Source organism: Planococcus citri, chromosome 5, assembly GCF_950023065.1.
Source record: "Planococcus citri chromosome 5, ihPlaCitr1.1, whole genome shotgun sequence".
Classification (NCBI taxonomy): domain Eukaryota; kingdom Metazoa; phylum Arthropoda; class Insecta; order Hemiptera; family Pseudococcidae; genus Planococcus; species Planococcus citri.
The window spans coordinates 67,984,295-68,003,091 of record NC_088681.1 but is presented as its reverse complement, the minus strand read 5'-3'; the positions used below and the strand labels follow the sequence as shown (position 1 = coordinate 68,003,091).

The 18,797-nt window shown below is 35.5% G+C and overlaps 1 protein-coding gene across 2 annotated transcripts in view; it reads left to right on the top strand.

Moving 5' to 3' along the window:
• qin overlaps positions 1–17,647 on the top strand; it is a 133,791-nt gene extending 116,144 nt beyond the window's left edge. For both annotated transcript variants that reach the window (XM_065369588.1, XM_065369589.1), the window contains 22 exons: positions 30–182; positions 586–853; positions 935–1,094; positions 1,198–1,311; positions 1,595–1,703; positions 5,743–5,921; positions 6,005–6,237; positions 6,325–6,391; positions 6,477–6,778; positions 6,875–7,037; positions 11,250–11,453; positions 11,537–11,679; positions 11,762–11,888; positions 11,973–12,231; positions 12,314–12,609; positions 12,693–12,806; positions 12,902–13,147; positions 13,241–13,426; positions 16,547–16,637; positions 16,721–16,853; positions 16,981–17,137; positions 17,345–17,647. In XM_065369588.1, the coding sequence (XP_065225660.1) occupies positions 30–182; positions 586–853; positions 935–1,094; positions 1,198–1,311; positions 1,595–1,703; positions 5,743–5,921; positions 6,005–6,237; positions 6,325–6,391; positions 6,477–6,778; positions 6,875–7,037; positions 11,250–11,453; positions 11,537–11,679; positions 11,762–11,888; positions 11,973–12,231; positions 12,314–12,609; positions 12,693–12,806; positions 12,902–13,147; positions 13,241–13,426; positions 16,547–16,637; positions 16,721–16,853; positions 16,981–17,137; positions 17,345–17,395 (3,755 nt within the window). In that variant the 3' untranslated portion in view covers positions 17,396–17,647. The remainder of the gene's footprint in view (positions 1–29; positions 183–585; positions 854–934; positions 1,095–1,197; positions 1,312–1,594; positions 1,704–5,742; positions 5,922–6,004; positions 6,238–6,324; positions 6,392–6,476; positions 6,779–6,874; positions 7,038–11,249; positions 11,454–11,536; positions 11,680–11,761; positions 11,889–11,972; positions 12,232–12,313; positions 12,610–12,692; positions 12,807–12,901; positions 13,148–13,240; positions 13,427–16,546; positions 16,638–16,720; positions 16,854–16,980; positions 17,138–17,344) is intronic.
• Positions 17,648–18,797: the final 1,150 nt, after the last annotated feature.

The following is an 18,797-nucleotide window of genomic DNA, read 5'->3' as shown; positions in this document are numbered from 1 at the left end:
GTGCGAAGCTCATACGCATTTTTTTGTAGGTTGGAAAGGAACAGTGGTGATTTCGCACGTCAATTCGCCATCTAATTTCTACGTCCAACACGAATGTAGCCTGCAGACTTTTGAGAATTATCGCGATTATTTCAAGTCGGCTAACAGAGGACCTCCAGTCGACAAACAAGATATTAAAATAGGTAAGTTATGTGGAATTTGATTTGGTGGCGCATCCGGGTGATTTTTCCAGTCATCGTGGAAACAGTAGCGTGATATTTTCTATCGATTTTCTTTGGAAGTTAGATCCAAAATTTTGAGTGATGTGGCTCAGTTGATTGGTCGAAGATTGATGTTATTTTGAGTCCCAAATGAAAGAAGGTTGCCATAAGAAAAACTCTTTTCAATAATAGAAAAATGACATTATGTATTTTTTTTTTTTTTTTGTTTCTAAACATTGGAATTGTTCGAAAAATTTCCTTATGATGTAATAGTCATCTGAAAATCATTTACTCCTCCTTCGGATTCGCCACCGTACCTTTTAATACTTTATTTCGCCAATTGAATGGGTCTAACGATTGTATGCTTGTGAATTTAATCTCGTAGGAAACATGTACTTGACTGAATGCTCGGACGGGGAATGGTACCGAGTCAGGGTAACTGAAATGTCGCCAGATGGTCGATCAGTGTGGGTCATTCAGATAGATACTGGTGAAAAAGTTGTGGTCGATATAACGAGAATACTCCGAATTGAGGATACAATGGAAGGAATCGTAAATGAGTCAGAATTAGCCATCCAGTGTTCTATCCATAACTGCTGCCCTGTCGCATCAACTTGGCAGAGAGAAGATATCGATACTTTTATCGAAGCAGTGTGAGTATTATACGGATAGTATCAATTTGTTCGACGTGTTGTGGGCTTGTGGAGTTATTATCAATCGGGTTCTGGTTTCAGCAAAGATAGAAAAGTTACGATGACCGTGCAAAACGTGCTGAAGAGCAAATTGGAAGTTGATTTAGAATGGGATCACGAAGGTTCTCTTACGTCGATGCGAGGGTACCTGCAAGCTTTAGGAAAAGCCTGCATAACGCTTCGTAAAGAGAATCAAAGTACTGTAAGTTGGCGCTCAAAATACATAGAATTTCCGTTTAGAATCGGGTCAATTTTGGTATGGAATAATTATTGATAATGGTGTCTCTTTCTTCTGTTTTGTGTAGATTACGTTACCTAATAATTTGAAATATTTCAAAGATACGCGATTCGAACCGAATGAATGGGTCCCTGTAAAAGTTACTCATGTGTACGGACCAAATGACTTCTACATCACAAGGGTAAGTGACAAATACATTACTTAGATGTCTACTGTGTACATTTTGCTCGAGTGATGAAGATTAGCCAAGTCTTAGCATTCGACGGTAGCTTTAGTGGTCCGGAATTTGACCAAATGAACGTCGACCATTACTGGCTTCTGTCTTGTAGTGCGATGACTACGAAGCTATAGACCGAGAGCGAAATTCGTCGAATCTGACGAGCTAAAAAGACGAAATTGTTTTGCTATTCTTGTAGGTAGAGGTACTTATGAATTACGAGTTGATTTTTTTTGTGTGTTCGCAGATTGATCCTCGCAGCGAAAAGATACTGGAAGAAATGAACAAAACTATTGACTGTTTTTATAAGGATAAAGATAATTACAAACAGTACCCTGTGGCTACTCCTTGTATTGGTAAGTTCCGATACTCAAATGTTATTGCTAATTCAGAGTCATACCAACCCTCATCTCCCCTAACGTTTTTACGTCCTGAAGAAATTCAACGAGTAAATTTCGTGAATTTTTATGCGGAAGGAAAAAAAATTTTTTAAAAAATCTTGATTTTTTCCCAAAATTTTTAAAAGTTCTCACTTTTAAACAAAATTGCTAAAAATTCCTAACACTGTATTTTAAAAATAAATTTCAAAAATCTCGCTCACATAATATGTGGCAAAAATTGCCAGAAAGTTCAACTTTATCCTTAATAATTCGCAGAGTCCTGCTCTTTGTAGAAATTCTCAAAGTCTGGCTTTTCGCCGAAAATTGCCAAAAAAATTTCATTCCTTGACAAAATGATTAATAATTGGCGGTTTTTTCAAAAAAAAAAAAAAAATGCTAGTTTTTTTTTATATCTCAGAATATTGTGCTGGTTTCCAAAAGTTATCCAGAAGTCTCGCTCTTTGCCAAAAACTTCCAAAAGGTGTTATTTTTTTGCAAATAATGCCCAATAAGTGCTACTTTTTTCAAAGATTGTTCAAGTCTAGCATTTTGAAATTTGAAAATTGCCAAAAATTACCAAAAAATTCTCGCTTCTTAACAACATTTCTAGAATTGTCTCTTTTTTTTGCAAAAAAAAAATCCAAAACGTCTAACGGGCGAAAATTGCCCGACAGTCTCACTGTTCTATTAATAATTTTACAGAAAGACCTGGTTTTTGGCAAAATTCTCCAAATTTAGCTTTTTACCTAAAAAATATTGCTTATTAATAAATAAAATCTCTAAAAATAATTTTTCGCCAAAAAATCCAACAAGTCGCTTTTTTTGGCAAAAATTGACGATAAGTGTTACTTTTTTGCCAATAATGCTCAAAAAGTTCTGCATTTTTGCAAAAGACGTGTAAGTCTGGCATTTCGACAAAACTTTGCAAAAGTGTCTCGTTTTTTATCACAATTTTTAAAATTTGTCTTTTTTGGCAAAACAAAATTCAAGAAGTTTAATTTTTTCCAAAAATTGTACTTTTTTAAAAATTATTCCAAAAATTTTTTTGTCATAATAGTTGGGGAGCCCACTTAAGGATAAATTGCACCCCCCCCCCCCGTCGATCCTCCGGGGCAACTTTTTTCTCAAAGGGGGAGTCCTAAGGAATATTTCTAGCCTTTGTACTAAAAAAAAAGTAACCCTACTTACGAAATGGCGGCCATTTTGATTGACAGGTCAGCCGAAATTGCAGATTTTGCGTTCCAACATAGATCATGCAAAAATTTATCACCTGTCAAAATTTCAAGTGCTAAAATGCCTTTTTCGATTTTTGGTGAATTTTTGAAAATCCAATTTAGGCCAAAAATGAGGGAAAAAATCAAAATTTTACCAAATTGACCAAGACAGCTGAAATCTGGGATGTACCCTATTTTCGACATGCCAAATCGATTGGGAACGGTTTCAACCCGTTTTGAGCAGTTCTGGAGCCTCCAGCAGATCTTTGAAACTCGAAATTCCCACAAAATTCCATCAAATTGGAGTTGTACAGCCAAAATTTGTTCTAAAAACTAATTTTAATACGCTACGAAGTACTGCTGGTGAATTTCAAGTCGTTTTAGAGCCTCCAGCGGCTTTTTGAAAATTCCCGAAGCCTCCAGCAGATTTTTAAAACTTTAAATTTTCACATGATTTCAACAAATGGAGATGAAAAGCTGAAATTTACTCTACACTCCAATTGTAATACCCTCTGAAGACGACTTCAGGTGGGTTCAAGTCATTTTAGAGCCTCCAGCTACTTTTTTGAAAATTACTGGAGCCTCCAGTAGATTTTTGAAACTTGACATTTCCCCAAAATTTCATTAAACTGAGATGGAGAGTCGAAATTCATTCTCCAAACTAATTTCAATACACTACGAAGTCAACTGCAGGGGAATTTCAAGTTGTTTTGGAGTATCCAGCGATTTTTTGAAAATTACTGGAGCCTCCAGGAGATTTTTGAAACTTTAAATCTCCTAAAAATTTCATCAAACGGAGGAGATGGAAAGTCAAAATTCATTCTGCAAACTACATAATTTCAATACGCTACGAAGTCGTCTACTGGTGGATTTCAAATCGTTTTGCAGCCTCCAGCGACTTTTTGAGAGGTCATGTGGTCTTTTTTGGAAAATTGAAATTTTCAAAAAGTGGCTGGAAGCTTCAAAATCATGTGAAACCACCATGCAGTCGACTTCATATCGTGTTGAGATTAGTTTGCGAAGTCAATTTCAGCTTGCCAACTCCATTTGATAAAATGTTACGGGAATTTCAAGTTTCAAAAATCTACTGGAGGCTCCAGTAATTTTCAAAAAGTCGCTGGAGGCTCCAAAATGATTTGAACCTACTTGAAGTCGTCTTCAGAGGGTGTGAAATTTCAAATTTCAGCTTTCCATCTCCATTTGATGAAATTTTGTAAAAATTTAGAGTTTCAAAAATCTGATGGAGGCTCCAGTAATTATCAAAAAGTCGCCGAAGGCTACAAAGCGACTTAAAATTCACCTGTAGTACTTCGTAGCGTATTGAAATTAGTTTACAAAATAAATTTCAGCTTTCCAACTCCATTTTGGTAAAATTTTGTGGGAATTTCGAGTTTCAAAAATATACTGGAGGCTCCAGAACTGCTCAAAACGGGTTGAAACAGTTTCAAATCGATTTGGCATGTCGAAAATAGGGTGTATCCCAAATTTCAGATTTCTTGGTCAATTTGGTAAAATTTTGATTTCTTCCCTCATTTTTGGACTAAATTGGATTTTTAAAAATTCGCCAAAAATCGAAAAACGCACTTTAGCACTTTTGCTTGTTCTTCCGATCTACCTTTGTACAGTTTGAAAAATTTTGTGCAAGTCCTATGTTGGAACGCAAAATCTGCGATTTCTCGGCATGACCTGTCAATCAAAATGGCCGCCATTTTGTAAGTAGGGCCACTTTTTTTTGAGTACAAGGTCTAGAAATGTTCCTTAGGACTCTCCCTTTAAGGAAAAAGTTGCCGCGGAGGATCGACGGGGGGGGGGGTGCAATTTATCCTTAAGTGGGCTCCCCGACCATAAATTACCCGAAAAAGTTACTTTTTTGCTAATAATTTCACGAAGAGTTCGCTTTTTAAAAAAATTCTCAAAGTACTGCTTTTTGTCAAAAATTTGCCAAAAAATTCCCTGTGACAAAATTTTGGAAAAGCGCATGGTCTTTTTTGAAAAAAAATTATCCAAAAACTCCTTTTTTTAAATCAAGAATTGCAAAAAATTCTCGCTTGTAAAAAAATGTCTAAAATCTGTCGTTTTTTGTAAAAAATAAATCTAAAAAGTCTCATTTCTCCCAAGAATTGTACTTAGAATTTTTTTTTCAAAAATTATCCAAATGTTACCCTTTTCTGCCAAAAATTGCTATAAATGTCTCAAAATTAATATCGCTTTTTTACAAAATTTATAGTTTTTTTTTAAATTTCCAAAAACCTTTTTTTTAAAGAACGGTCCAAAAGTTTATTTTTTTTGCCAAAATTTTTTTTTTTTGTTAGAAATTGTAAACATTTTCACGTTGTTGGCAAAAATTGACCAATACTTAGTCTTGCTTTTTTTATCGAAAACTAGCCTAGTGACAATCATTCCGTAGAAATCTCTAATTTCCATTTTTTTAAAAAAAGAATGGTGATTTCGATTCATTTTCTCAGTCCGGCTGTTCTTATGAAAATTCTACTGGATTTTGAAGAGTTTGATAAATATTTTCCATTGACAGTGTTTGAAGAAATTTTATCCCCCCTCACTCCCTTCCTTCCCCCTTTTGCTATTTTTGTGTGGTTGGGAGATTTGGATGATTGAAAAAAAAATGTCAGAAAAACCGGGAAAAGTCATTATAAATAATTTCTTTAAACGACTAAACAGCCAGCTAGTTTTTTTTTGGGGGGGGGGGGCGTTTCAGATGTTAATTTTTCATTTTGCCTTAGGCTTAGGCTATTTAATTTTGTGAAATTTGTAAATTTCTTATTATTCGTGAATTATTACTGCAGGTTTACCGGTTGCTGCTCAATACACTGTGGACAATACCTGGTACCGAGCGGAACTCCTGAATTCGTATCCGCAAACAAAAAAGGCAGAAGTACTGTATGTTGATTTTGGTAACAAAGAAACGCTTCCTTTGTGTAGAATTCGTCTTTTGGCCAAAGAATTTACAAAAAACACAGTTCAGGTACGCAGAATTGATAAAATTGTCGCCCATTATCGCATTTATTATTCACTCTAAAATTCTCCATGTTTGTATTGTTCACGTAGACGGTAAAATGTTCCTTAGCTGGAATCAAGCCGCTGACTGGTTCGAAATATAAATACCCAGCATCCGCTGAATTTTTGATTAAAAACGTCGAAGACAAAGAATTGCAAATGGTCGTCAATGAGGTAAAAGATGGCGAGTTATCGGTAGTGTTGTATAGAAGCGACGAAGACGAAGACGTTTGTATTAATTTGTTGTTAGTCGACCATGAATTTGCCAAGAAAGTCGGAGATGTGTAAGTATTCGATGAATAAAGCTCGCTGCTAGAGTAAGACGCACTAGAAATTCGATGTTCTCATGTACTTCTTTATTTTTCGCGTAGTTTGGGAGCAGCGTCTTCGTATCCTAAGAAAAACAACGTCGATGCTGGGAAGCAAGTTATGATCGTGGTAAGTGATATGAGCCAGCTTTTCGATATGGTAATCTGTGCTAGAAATACTCGTAATTGCTCTGACGAGATAATGTCTTGTACAGAAAAAGGTACCGCAAGAAACCCAGCCAGATACGTCTGAAAAAGCCAATTCAGAGAAATCCGAAGAAGTCACGCAACATACCTCGACAGAAATCGCAGTTCTGGAAAACAATAAAGCCGAATCTTCGGACGAAGAAATCGCAGACGAAGAAAGCGAGGTTTTATCGGGCGATGATGTGCTTCAAGGAGAATACTCCAACAGTCCTTCTGATCAGAAACCTCGATGGGAAGTGAAAGTTGTATCGTTTATTAGTCCGAACCTATGTCACATTTCTTTGGTGGTGCAACTTGGTACCATTCATGAGTAAGAATCGATTCGATCATACATTATTAAAAATATGTACTCGCTAGAATTATTTCAAACGAGCTGAAATATTTCACTCTGTTTATATTTTTACAGAATGATTGGAGATATGACGAAATTTTACCGCGAGAAGAAAAATAATCCTGAGTTGATTTTATCATCGATTACAACAGAAACGAGATGCGCTGCTTATTCCGAGAAAGACGATAAATGGTATCGAGCAAAAGTAACCGAGATTAAGGAAAATGGTGATGTTACCGTAAGTTCCTACATTTATAACTCATTTCATTGTTTTGATAGTTTGTTTCCCTCTTTTCACCCATCGCCACAACTTCTCGAACAAAAAATTCGAACTTGCTTCGTGATAAATGTCAGAATCAGATCAACTGAAACAAAAATTCGTTTTTGACCAGACCTTCTCACCCCCCCCCCCCTGGGTCCTTACACTTTGATCGATCGATCGCTCAAGTCGTGAATTTTTTCGAAGCTCCGAGCAGAGTTTTGAGTTGTCTTCTTTTTGATAAATACTGCGAGAAAAGATGATTGAAATTTGTCACGAATATAGTCGATTTAGATTTGAAAATATCGAACTTGATTAAAATTTTTTTGATGCTTGTCCCCCAGACACCCATTCGAGGCAAGGAATATCTTGAAACAGCCATTGATCAATTTTAGGTCGAAAGCAGTGTTCTAATCACATTTCAAATTTATATTTATTCGATTATTGTATTTTGATTGTTGTTTTCATGGCTTAGAACTGTATTTTCAAAAAATTCATCCAAATTTAAAAGAATGAAAATTCATTATATATTTCAAATTTTTAGCCCATCTGACAAGGGAACCTCTTAAGGTGTCCGCCTCCGATTTGAACGGGACCGCGATTTTTGGAAAGAGCATGTTCTAAAACCCCCAAATCCAAATTTTCAGCTGCCCGAATTCATTTTTCGATTTTTGGCGAATTTTTGAAAATCCACAATTGACTATTTTGGTGATTTATGCTTTTTTTTAAAGGTACGTACTTGATCAGTAAAAATGTTCGAAATAAGTCCCAAAACTGATATTAACCCACCAAATTCTAATTTCGCCATTTTCAGCCATTCTGGAGGCTCCAGTGCGATTTTTCAATTTGCTCCAGAAGGCGTGAATATGAAGTTGAGCAGCTAAAAATCGAGTTGTGTGTTACACTCGACCTGTTTAACGAGTTTATTCACATTTGAGCCGATTCTGGAGCGGACACCTCAAGAGTGGTTTTTTGACCAGCTTTTTTCATAATAAGAAATCAAAAAAAATCAAAATTTTACCGTTTGCGAGGAAATTTTTGAAATTTGCGCGAATTGCTGTATTTCGAACAAAACAAACCCCCTGAGGCCGAGTTCCGCCATTTCCAGCCATTCTGGAGCCTCCAGTGTGATTTTTCAATTTCTCCAGAATTTTCAATTTGCTCCAGAAGGCGTGAATATGAAGTTGGGCAGCTAAAAATCGAGTTGTGTGTTATACTCGACCTGTTTAACGAATTTATCCACATTTGAGCCGATTCTGGAGAGGACACCTCAAGAGTGTTTTATTGACCAGCTTTTTTTCAAAATGAAAATATGTATCCAAAAACCAAAAATTCCTCGTTTGTGAGAAAATTTTTGAAATTTGCGCAAATTGCTGTATTTCGTCATTAATTAACCACACGAGAGGGGAATTTCGCCATTTCCAGCCTTTCTGGGGCCTCCCTTTCGCCTTCTGGAGCAAATTCAAAATTCTGGAGAAATTGAAAAATAGCGCTGGAGGCTTCAGAATGGCTGGAAATAGCGAAATTAGGATTTGGGGGGTTAATATCAGTTTTAGGGCTTATTTTGAACGTACTTTTTTTTTAAAAAACATAAATCACCAAAATAGTCAATTTTGGCTTTTCAAAAAATTCGCCAAAAATCGAAAAATAAACTTGGGCAGCTGAAAATTAGGATTTGGGGGTTTTATAACATGCTCTTTCCAAAAATCGCGGTCTCGTTCAAATCGGAGGCGGACACCTTAAGAGGTTCCCTTGAGATACCTTTTCATTGTGGTTGTGACCGATCAATGTGAGGCTCTAGAATTTTATGTTAAGATCAAAAATGGTGATAAAGCTGGCGCAATATTTGGCTTTAATGTGAAATTTTAATTCACTGTGACAAAGGACGTGATCAGTTTTGAATGGGAAAAAATCAAAGTTGGATGATGATGAGGAAGGAAGGGTGGGAGTAAACAGGGGCAAGTCGTTCGAATCGAAAACAGTTCTCTATTTTAGATCTCACTTCTCAGCATAACATTCTAGTTCACTTTAATGAATCACATGGCTAGTTTCGAGAAAAGAATCGCTAAGTTGAATTTTTTTTTGGGGGGGGGGAGGTTTAGGAGAGTAGTGCAACGTACAGGAACTATATCAATTTTGGTTTCAGCTTAAAATTCTCATCCACTTTGATTGGCCTTATTCCTAGTTTTGAGGCGAAAATCGTAGTCATGTTGGTGGGGGGGGGGGGAGAGTGTTCAACATGAGAACTCTCTCTGCATTGAGTCTCAGCGTGAAATTCTACCTTCCTTTGATGGGTCACGAGGGTACTTTCGGAAAAAAATCACGAAGTTGGGTTTTTGGTGATGTGAGGGAAGGGAGGGGGGGGGGTTAAACCGAAGGAAAGCTGAAACGTAAAAACTGTTTGAATTTTTTGATCTCAACTTTGAATTGTAAATCACTTTGTTAGATCATTCTCCTAATTTAGAGGCAAAAATCTCGTATTCAGCTTTAATGGGAGGGGTGGCTGACAAAGGCAGAAGAGTGCAACGGGAAAACCGTTTTAATTTCCGATCTCAGCGTGAAATTCTAGCAAACTTCGACGAGTGACGCGAACGGTTTCGAGAAGAAAACCGCGAGGCCAGATTTTTTGAAGAGGGGGGAGGAAGGGAGGGAGGGAGGGATTAGTGGTGAAGGAAATTTGAAAAATGAAAACTGTTTGCAGATTTGATCTTTGCATAAAATTCTAGCTTACTTTGATAGCACTCAGGTGGTAGTCCTGTCTTTGAGATAAAACTTGGGTAGTTAACTGTCTTGGGAGGGGAAGGTCAACATTGAAGGGGAAACATGAAAACTTTAGTCACTTTCGGTGCCAGCTTGAAATTCTAATCTAATTTGATAGGTCACACGGGTAATTTCGCGAAAAAATTCCTGAAGCCAGATTAGTTGGGGGGGGGGTGGAGGTGGTCAAAGAGGAACAGTTTGTCGTCAAAAATAATCTCGATGAAGAATCCCCCCCCCCTCCCGAGTACAAGAAAAGTTGTGCCAACAGCTGATTTCAGTTTTTTTTTCAGTTTTTGAAATCTAACTTGTCCGAAAATTTTCCATTTTTGGGTCCCGGTTCCCCAAACGATATTGACCCATTTTGTAGAGCCCTCCAAGGTTGGAAAAATAATCATAAAATTTGAAATTTATGTGAAAAACTTTTCAAAATTTTTCAGAGTGATTCTGATTTTCTGAATAGATGACCAGAAATACTTAACAATTTTTCAAAACATTTTTTGCAAACTTCAATTTTTATTTTTTCAAATTCTGGTGCTCTACGCAGGTTTTTTCTTAAAAATGGGTTATTCAGAAGAATTTTGGAAATTTTTCAATTTTTTAAATCGAATTTGATTTACTCCATTTTTCTTTATTTTTCTCAAGTATGGAGGGGGCTCCTTAAAAAAAAGCCTCAAAATTGCTTAAAAGATATCATTTTCTAGAATTTTGATGCAAAAATTGTAAATTTTTCAGGGTAATCAACAGGTAGTGAAAGTGGTGGAAGTAGTGACAAAGTAATGATTTTAAAAATGAGTATAGTGAATTTAGTCTAAAAGGTGTAAAAATTCAAACGTGCAACAAAAACCCTCTGATCATTGAAAAAAAAGTTTATTTTTGATGAAATTAAAAAATACTTTGCGTACAAATTGTCTTTCAATTTCAATTTTTTGAACATTTTTCTGTGAAAAATTTGACTTTGTTGATTTTTTTTTTGTTTATTTTTTGGAGGGGGGATCGAGTGAAGAGTTTTTTGAAAATTGAGTAGAAAAAAGTAGTGTTTTTTTCTTCAAAAAATTCAACAGTGGGACTTTCTGTACGCAGCTCAATTTTGAGTTGAGGGGGGGGGGGGAGAAGCGAGGCTAAAATCTCTAAGGATGTTTTTTTTTCACTATAAACGACAACGGGGAGCAGGCAGAAAAAATTTCAGAGCCGCTTGGAAATTTTTTCCACTAGTTCTTTGTCAAAGTATTGAGAATATATCGATTATGTTTTTGGCAATTAAATCGGGCGATGATTCACCAAACTCCCTCAGATGGATACGCTGAAATACGTTATTTTCGGTACCACCTGAGAGAAAAATTCTTTCGAGAGAAGCATGATATGATAGATATGTACCTACTTACTAGTTGATTTTCTTTTCTTATGTTCTACTCATCAAAAAATTATTCGCAGGTATTTTTCAAAGACATAGCTCGTGAAGAAACCGTAAAAAAAGAATACCTGTATTCGTTGCCTCAACAATTTGGTAAATTTATAGACGGCACGGTCGCTTGTCATATGGTCAATATCGAAGACCGTTCCGAATGGCCAGAAGACCTCTGCGAATCGTTCAGGAACTCTTTGGACAGCTACAATAGCATTTACGTTGTCAAAATGGTAAATTTTCGTCAAATTGCACAATCAACGATCAAGTTATCGTACCTTAATCAATAATCATCTTGTTTTATAAATTATTACAGACTAAAGAACCAAACCGAACGTTACCGGTTGAGTTATGGGGGAAAACAGTCTCGTGTGGAGGAGCTTTCGCACCATCTACCGAAGAGTGGACGAATTTAAATCAATTGTTGATGAAAGCTCTGGAAAAGGACGACCTAGTCGAGTAAGAAGTGGCTCCTAATACGTACCGAAAGCTACGCATCAAACGAGTTTTAATTTTTAAATTTATATTCCTCGGATTGCAGACCGGATCCGGAGTCTGACAAAGACAAACAGTCGCGGAAAAAATCCAGCCAAAATTTAGACGACGATATTGGCGAAATCAGTTCGACAGAAACGGTTAAAAAATGGCTCCATTGCAACGTAGTCGAAGTATATGTTTGCTTTTTTCTACCATTTTTTTAAAAAATTATTATCTATTAACCATTTTTGGTATTTTTTTCTCGCTTTATGTAGGCTTCGAAAAAAGGTGTCCAATATGGACGTATTCTAGCTAACGGCGGCGAAATTCCCGACGAAAATTCACGCAAATCCGATTCTCCAACCAAGTCATCCGCTCGGGCGATCGATACCGTGAAAAAACTCGAGATTTCTGCCGAAAAAATCCCTCAACCGGATTGGAAACCTGCCGAACGTATTGAAATCGAAGAATTCGAAGCATGCCCAACGTACGTGGACGATGACTTTTGCGTATATCTGCAAACCACGGGCAAACGTGAGTCGATCTTATTCAATAATCGAAAATCGTATTTTTTTGCCTTTCTGTGCTCTTTTATCGTATGTTTGAATATTTTCAGAGAAAAAAATGATCACTATGATCAGCGATGGCCTGCAGTCCAGGTTCACAGACTCGACCCCGTCGCCTCATGATATGCATTGGTATCCGGGACAAATCTGCATCGCTTGGTTTTTCGTCGATAAAAAATGGTATCGCGGTAAAGTGTTGAAAGTCGAAGAATCGAAAGCGTACGTCGAATACGTAGATTATGGTAACACCGAATGGGTAGAATTTTCCTACCTCAGAAAAGACGTCATACTGCAGAATTTTCCAATCCAGTGTCATAAATTTCCCATCAGATCAGATCTAATACCGGTAGGTGACCTCGATCTCTACTTACATCGTGCTGAGAATTTTGCAAAACTCGAGTAACTAATACTGTGCTGGAATAATTCCAGGTATCGGGAGATGGAAAATGGACTCAAAAAACATTAGATTTCGTGCACGCACAACTGATTGAACGTAATTGTACCGTCAAATTGAAGAAGGAGAAAGGCGAAAATTTCCATAGGGTGTGTTACCTTATCGATCGTTAACATCCAACTCGTATAAATTCCATATACGTACTAAGTGTACTGATGTTTATTTGTCTACGTTTTGTTCGCAGATTGAGAAATTAACTTACGCTGATGGAACCGATGTCGAGGTATTCGATTTCTTGTGTGATCTAGGATATACGAAATTCGCTGCGAAGTCTGATAAAAAACCCATAAAAACGATCGTCGATTCGAAGAGTGAAAAAGATCGCGATGGCGACGACCAAGCCAAAGACGACGACTGCAAGTCTAATTCTTCGTCTTCGATTGCCAAATTTGACAGCGTTTCGAATGTAGACTTGAGTGAATTTTTAGAGGTAGGAGATTTATATAATGTAGAAGTGTAAGTTTTTGCAGAACTTTAATTTATTCATATCTCGTGTCATAATATGATTCGGATTTATGTTCAGGTACCTGGTGCTACGATTATGGTCAACGATCCTTTCAGCATACCTCAAAATCCTCAAGAAAACGAAATCATCATACCTTTCTTCGAAGTACCTGTACATGACTTGAACATTGTTACCGTCGAGGTAATCGAGATACTACAAGTGGACGAGATCGTTGTTCATATAGTCGACTGTGATAACGTGGCTGTAAGTAAATTACGATTAACAGTGTATCGTACTAGTCATTTCATGTTCAACTCGGCCGAAAAATTAGGATTTTTATTTTTTTGTATTTTATTTTCGCTTTAGTCTCGAGTATTTTATAGGGTTAAAGGTCAAATTAGTTAGACGGGAAGGGAGGAAAGAGAAGGGGATTTTTTTGTTTCATCAAACTCGATGGTTTTTTTTAGTGTTTTAAGTTGAGAGGAAAGGGAGTAGAGGCTTGAAAATTTTTAGTACTGCAATTTTTTAATTATCAAGAAAGGAAGCATTTAGAGAAAAGGGGTACAAAATTATGTTTGGTTTTCATTCTCGAAAGTTTTCTGACCTTTTTTTTCATTTTAACTAAAAGAAAGTTCAGATGATGCTTCTTTTCTTTGGAAAAAAATTAATTTCAATTCATGAACAATAAATATTTAATAAAGTAGAAGTAAAAAATGGTAGAAAACAAAAAAAAAAAAATCAAAAAACGATTTTGTTTCAGAACAGCGATATTATTTTGTTAAAATGGAATGTTTTGACGAGTAGAAAAAAATTCAAAAATAAAATTGAGTAAAACAAAACAAACATGAAAAAATTTTCCAAAAAAAAAAAAAAAAAAACGAATTCCGAAGAAAATATTTTTGCTTCTTTGAAAGAAGCATTAAAATAAGTTGAAAAAAAAAACGAAAAACTCAAAAAATTTTGTAAATAAAAACCCCTAAAATAATTCCAAGCAATGGTTAAAAAACTCGAAAAAAAATATAAAAATGGAAAAAAATATTGGTGACGTTTCCCTCATATTATTTTTCTGATCTTGAAGAAAATAAAAATAATCCGGGAATGATTTTAAACAATGTCCGAAGAATTCTCCAACTCAGACAAATCTTTTCAAAAATCAACAGAGTACGATTTAAAAAAATTGAGTCAACTTGATACGAGAGAAGTCCCGAAGTTCCGAAGTTTTTTCCTGATCCAAACAAGTTTCAAAACGTTAACAAAAAACAAAATTATTTCGAAAAATGCTCGAAAAATGTTTTCGAACATTAATATAATAGGTATTGTATTGAAGCGATATTTTCTAATGTTGAAAAATTAAATTTGAAAAATGATTTTTGAATAAACTTTAAAAAACTCAAAAATGTGAAAATATCCTTTAAAAAAGCAGAAAAAAAAGTACAAGTAAACGAAAAATGTGAAAAGTTTGAGAAAAAATTGTTTTCAAAAAAAGAATGAAAAATTGTGTGCCCTTTTTGAAAGAAGGTTGAAATTGGGATAAATAAGAAAAGTTGAATTTTTTGCCTTCACAAATCGTAAACTTCCAAAAGCTTTTGCCCTAGTGAAGTTTTTCAAAAGTTTTACATCCTTGCTTCGAAGGAACCTCTTGAAGTGTCCGCCTCCGATTTGAACGGGACCGCGATTTTTGGAAAGAGCATAGTCTAAAACTCCAAAAACCAAATTTTCAGCTGCCCAAGTTCATTTTTCGATTTTTGGCGAATTTTTGAAAATTCAAAATTGACTGTTTTTGGCGATTTATGCTTTTTTCAAAAAAGTACGTATTTGATCAATAAAAATGGTTAAAATAAGTTTCAAAACTAATATATTAATTATCCAAATCCAAATTTCACCATTTCCAGCCATTCTGGAGCCTCCAACGCGATTTTTCAATTTCTCCAGAATTTTGAATTTGCTCCAGAAGACGTGAATATGAAGTTGGGCAGCTGAAAATCGAGTTGTTTATTACACTCGACCTGTTTAACGAGTTTATCCACATTTGAGCCGATTTTGAGAGTGACACCTGAAAAGTGGCTTTTTTTGACCAGCTTTTTTCAAAATTAAAAAATCCAAAACATCAAAAGTTTCTCGTTTGTGTGGAAATTTTCAAAATTCACGCGAATCGCTGTATTTTGTCCAAAACTAACCCCCCAAAACCCAAATTTCACAATTTCTCGTCATTCTGGAGCCTCCAGCGCGATTTTTCAATTTCTCCAGAATTTTGAATTTGCTCCAGAAGGCGTGAATATGAAGTTGGGCAGCTAAAAATCGAGTTGAATATTACACTAGACCTGTTTAACGAGTTTATCCACATTTGAGCCGATTTTGGGCGTGACACCTCAAGAGTGTTTTTTTGACCAGCTTTTTTCAAAATTAAAAATTCCAAAAAATCAAAAGAAAACCGTTTGTGAGGAAAATTTTGAAATAGGCGCGAATCGCTGTATTTCTTCAAGAACTAACCCCCGGAGCGCAAATTCTATCATTTCCAGTCGTTTTGGAGCGAGAGTGACACCTCAAAAAACCACTCTTGAGGTGTCACCTCTCAAAAGCGGCTCAAATGTGGATAAACTCATTATACAGGTAGAGTGTAATATATGTAAAACTCGATTTTTAGCTGTCCAACTGCATATTCACGCCTTCTGGAGCAGATTCAAAATTCTGGAGAAATTGAAAAATCGCGCTGGAGGCTCCAGAATTGCTGGAAATGGTGAAATTTGGATTTGGGTAATTAATATTAGTTTAGGGACTTATTTTGACCATTTTTATTGATCAAATACGTACTTTTTAAAAAAAATCATAAATCGCCAAAAACGAGTCAATTTAGAATTTTTAAAAAATCGCCAAAAATCGAAAAATGAACTTGGGCAGCTGAAAATTTGGTTTTGGCGGTGACTGTTTGGTCTTTTTTGTAAAATTCTTTGTGCTGTTTTTTTGTTCACAATTTTTTCTCTTTTTTCAAAAATCGTTGAAAAAAAATTAATTTCATTTTTCAGACACTGGGAAATGAAAATAAAAGTAAAAAAAACAATACTTTATTTGGTAATTTTTTGCAATTTTTGAAATTTTTACTCGTCGTTCAAATGGAAAATTTTTTAGAAAAATCTCCCAAGCCTTTTTACTCAAGTTTTGGGTTCATTTTAAAATTTGTTTTGGAAATTTTGATCTTTCACGACCATCCTACTCAAGCATTTTTTTCAAACTCTCGGATAGTTAGATTTTGTAACGAAAGGAAGTTTGAAGTGGTAAAAACACGTAGGTGATCAGAATGTTGATCAAAGTGACCCGAAATGACTACAGCTTTTCCTAGATCTTGAAATTTATTCCTAATTTATATATTTGTCATTATGTTTGCAGGTGAGTGAAAACAGACAACATTTCGATGACATGTCCAAGGAATTACAAAAAGAGGGTATCGAGCAACCCAAGTTGAAATCTCTTTCATTAGGTGACAAATGAAAACAACAATCGCCTCAAAAAATTGTATCCCAAGTTGAAATATTAATTTAATGGATTTTTTATCCTCTACAGGTCGTATGTGTTGTACATACTTCATCGATGGTACATGGTACAGAGCGAAAATCATCGATCTGGAAGGAGAAGATGGAAAAGTGAATATTTTATACGTGGATTATGGAAATTCATCGCACGCTGATCCTTCTACGTAAGTATGATTTTTTGAAGAAAAAAAAGAAACTTTACCTTTCATTATCTCCGATGAGTGAAACTCTCAAAGTATACGAGTATACTTTTCTAATGAAAACGTACAATTTGAATATGTAAAAATACAGCTTACACGAAATGAAACGATCCTGGTTCGATGTTCCGATGCAATCGATAAGATGTAAGGTGGAAGACTACTCCGGAATAGTGAGCGATGGTAAAGAGCCAGATCTCGATGAGAACATGTTACCCTTGATAAGTAAACGATTTGAAGCAGTTCTCGAAGTAAGTTGAGCCAAAATATGTTCCACTTTGTTCAATTTGGTCTCCCTTGAATTGTTTTTCTTACGGAATAGTATTTTATAAGTACATATCTGTTCGAATTACAATAACATTAGAGATCAAGTTGAATGAAATAGACGTCAGTAGCGAACGAATGAAAAAGCAAATACCCTTTTTTTTTGGTAATTGTTGAACTTTATGCATTTTCAGGCGTGCGACGATTCTCGTATGTTGTATAAAATCCAGTTATTTTTCAAGTAAACTGATCTCGAGAATTTTGGACACCTGTGTATACGAAATACCTACGTTTTGATTTTGTGATTTTTTTACTTTCTTTTATTTTTATTTTTTTTAAGGTAACCTTTCTATTTTGTTTTATTAAGTAAGTGTTTTTCCTTAGTTACTTTTTTTTTTAGTACATACTACGACCATTTATAACGTAGTATTTTTTTTGCTCGGTAACCGTCATTTTATTACCTATTATCTTTATACATAAACTGAATTTTGTTCGTTTTTTTTTCTTTTTGTGGTATTTGTCTGTTATTGTGTTGATTTACATGATTGAAAGTATCAGAATTTAGCAACGAATGTACTCAGACTGTAACAAAAATGAAATTGAACCGAATATGGATATTTTTGTGGTGATACGAAGAGCATTAGCAAAGTTCTCGAAGAGGGAAAAAAGAATTCAAGTCCAAAAATCTGCCGAAAGTTCGAGAACAATGCACTTTTCGATGCCCCCTCCCCTAGAAAATTGTCCCTATCTCGAGTTAGTTGAAAATAATTATACGAGCTCCGTATCGAGCACGTAGAGTCTCACACGTGTTGACAATTATTAGCCAATCGATGAAATAATACGATCTCGTTAAATTTCGCCTTTGAAAAATTATGTATTTTTCTGTACCACAAGGTAAATATTTAACGATGATAAATCGTTTCTCGAATCTTATAGATTGGCGAACACGCGCTTTTACGTAGTCTTCCAATTATCGTACGCACTACACACGAGCATAACAAATAAATTCTTCAAAGTAGGTACTCGTAACGTGAGTCAATTTTTGCTACGCATGACGAGATGACTGATATTTTCCTTTAACAACATCGTCGAATCGAAATTCTCACAGAGGATGGGAAAAGATTCTCAGTTCCGTTAGAAATCTTTACGAATTACGAGCTCCTTTAAACCTCCTTAAATAAAGCTGGTTTTCTCTGAAAAACAGATATTCCAGATTGCGTTTCTATGATCTGAAAAAAAAACCTTGGCGACGGCGAAAATAATGATGGAAGGAATTACTATAAATAGACTGCAATTTATTAAAAGTAAAGCTTCGCCGAAAGAGCTAACAACGGTATGAACTTAACGGCCCTGTCAGGGTACAATAGACTCGCTTGTACAGAATAACCTTGAATGCAAAGCGATATGCTACTAAATTGCCTTTTAATCTGCACTCCGAGTCGTGAAAGTAAAATATATTGCCGAATGTCTTTTTTTTTTTTTAACTGGAGGAGATAAAATATTGAAAATGAATTGTTTTGGTCCCCCCTCCACCACAGGTCGAATGTATACCTTACTATCACCTGAAGATTTTGGTAGTTTTTAGTTGAGTTTGATCAGTGTTTACTGAAGCCCTTGGGATAGTTTTTGGTTGAATCGATGTTGTCA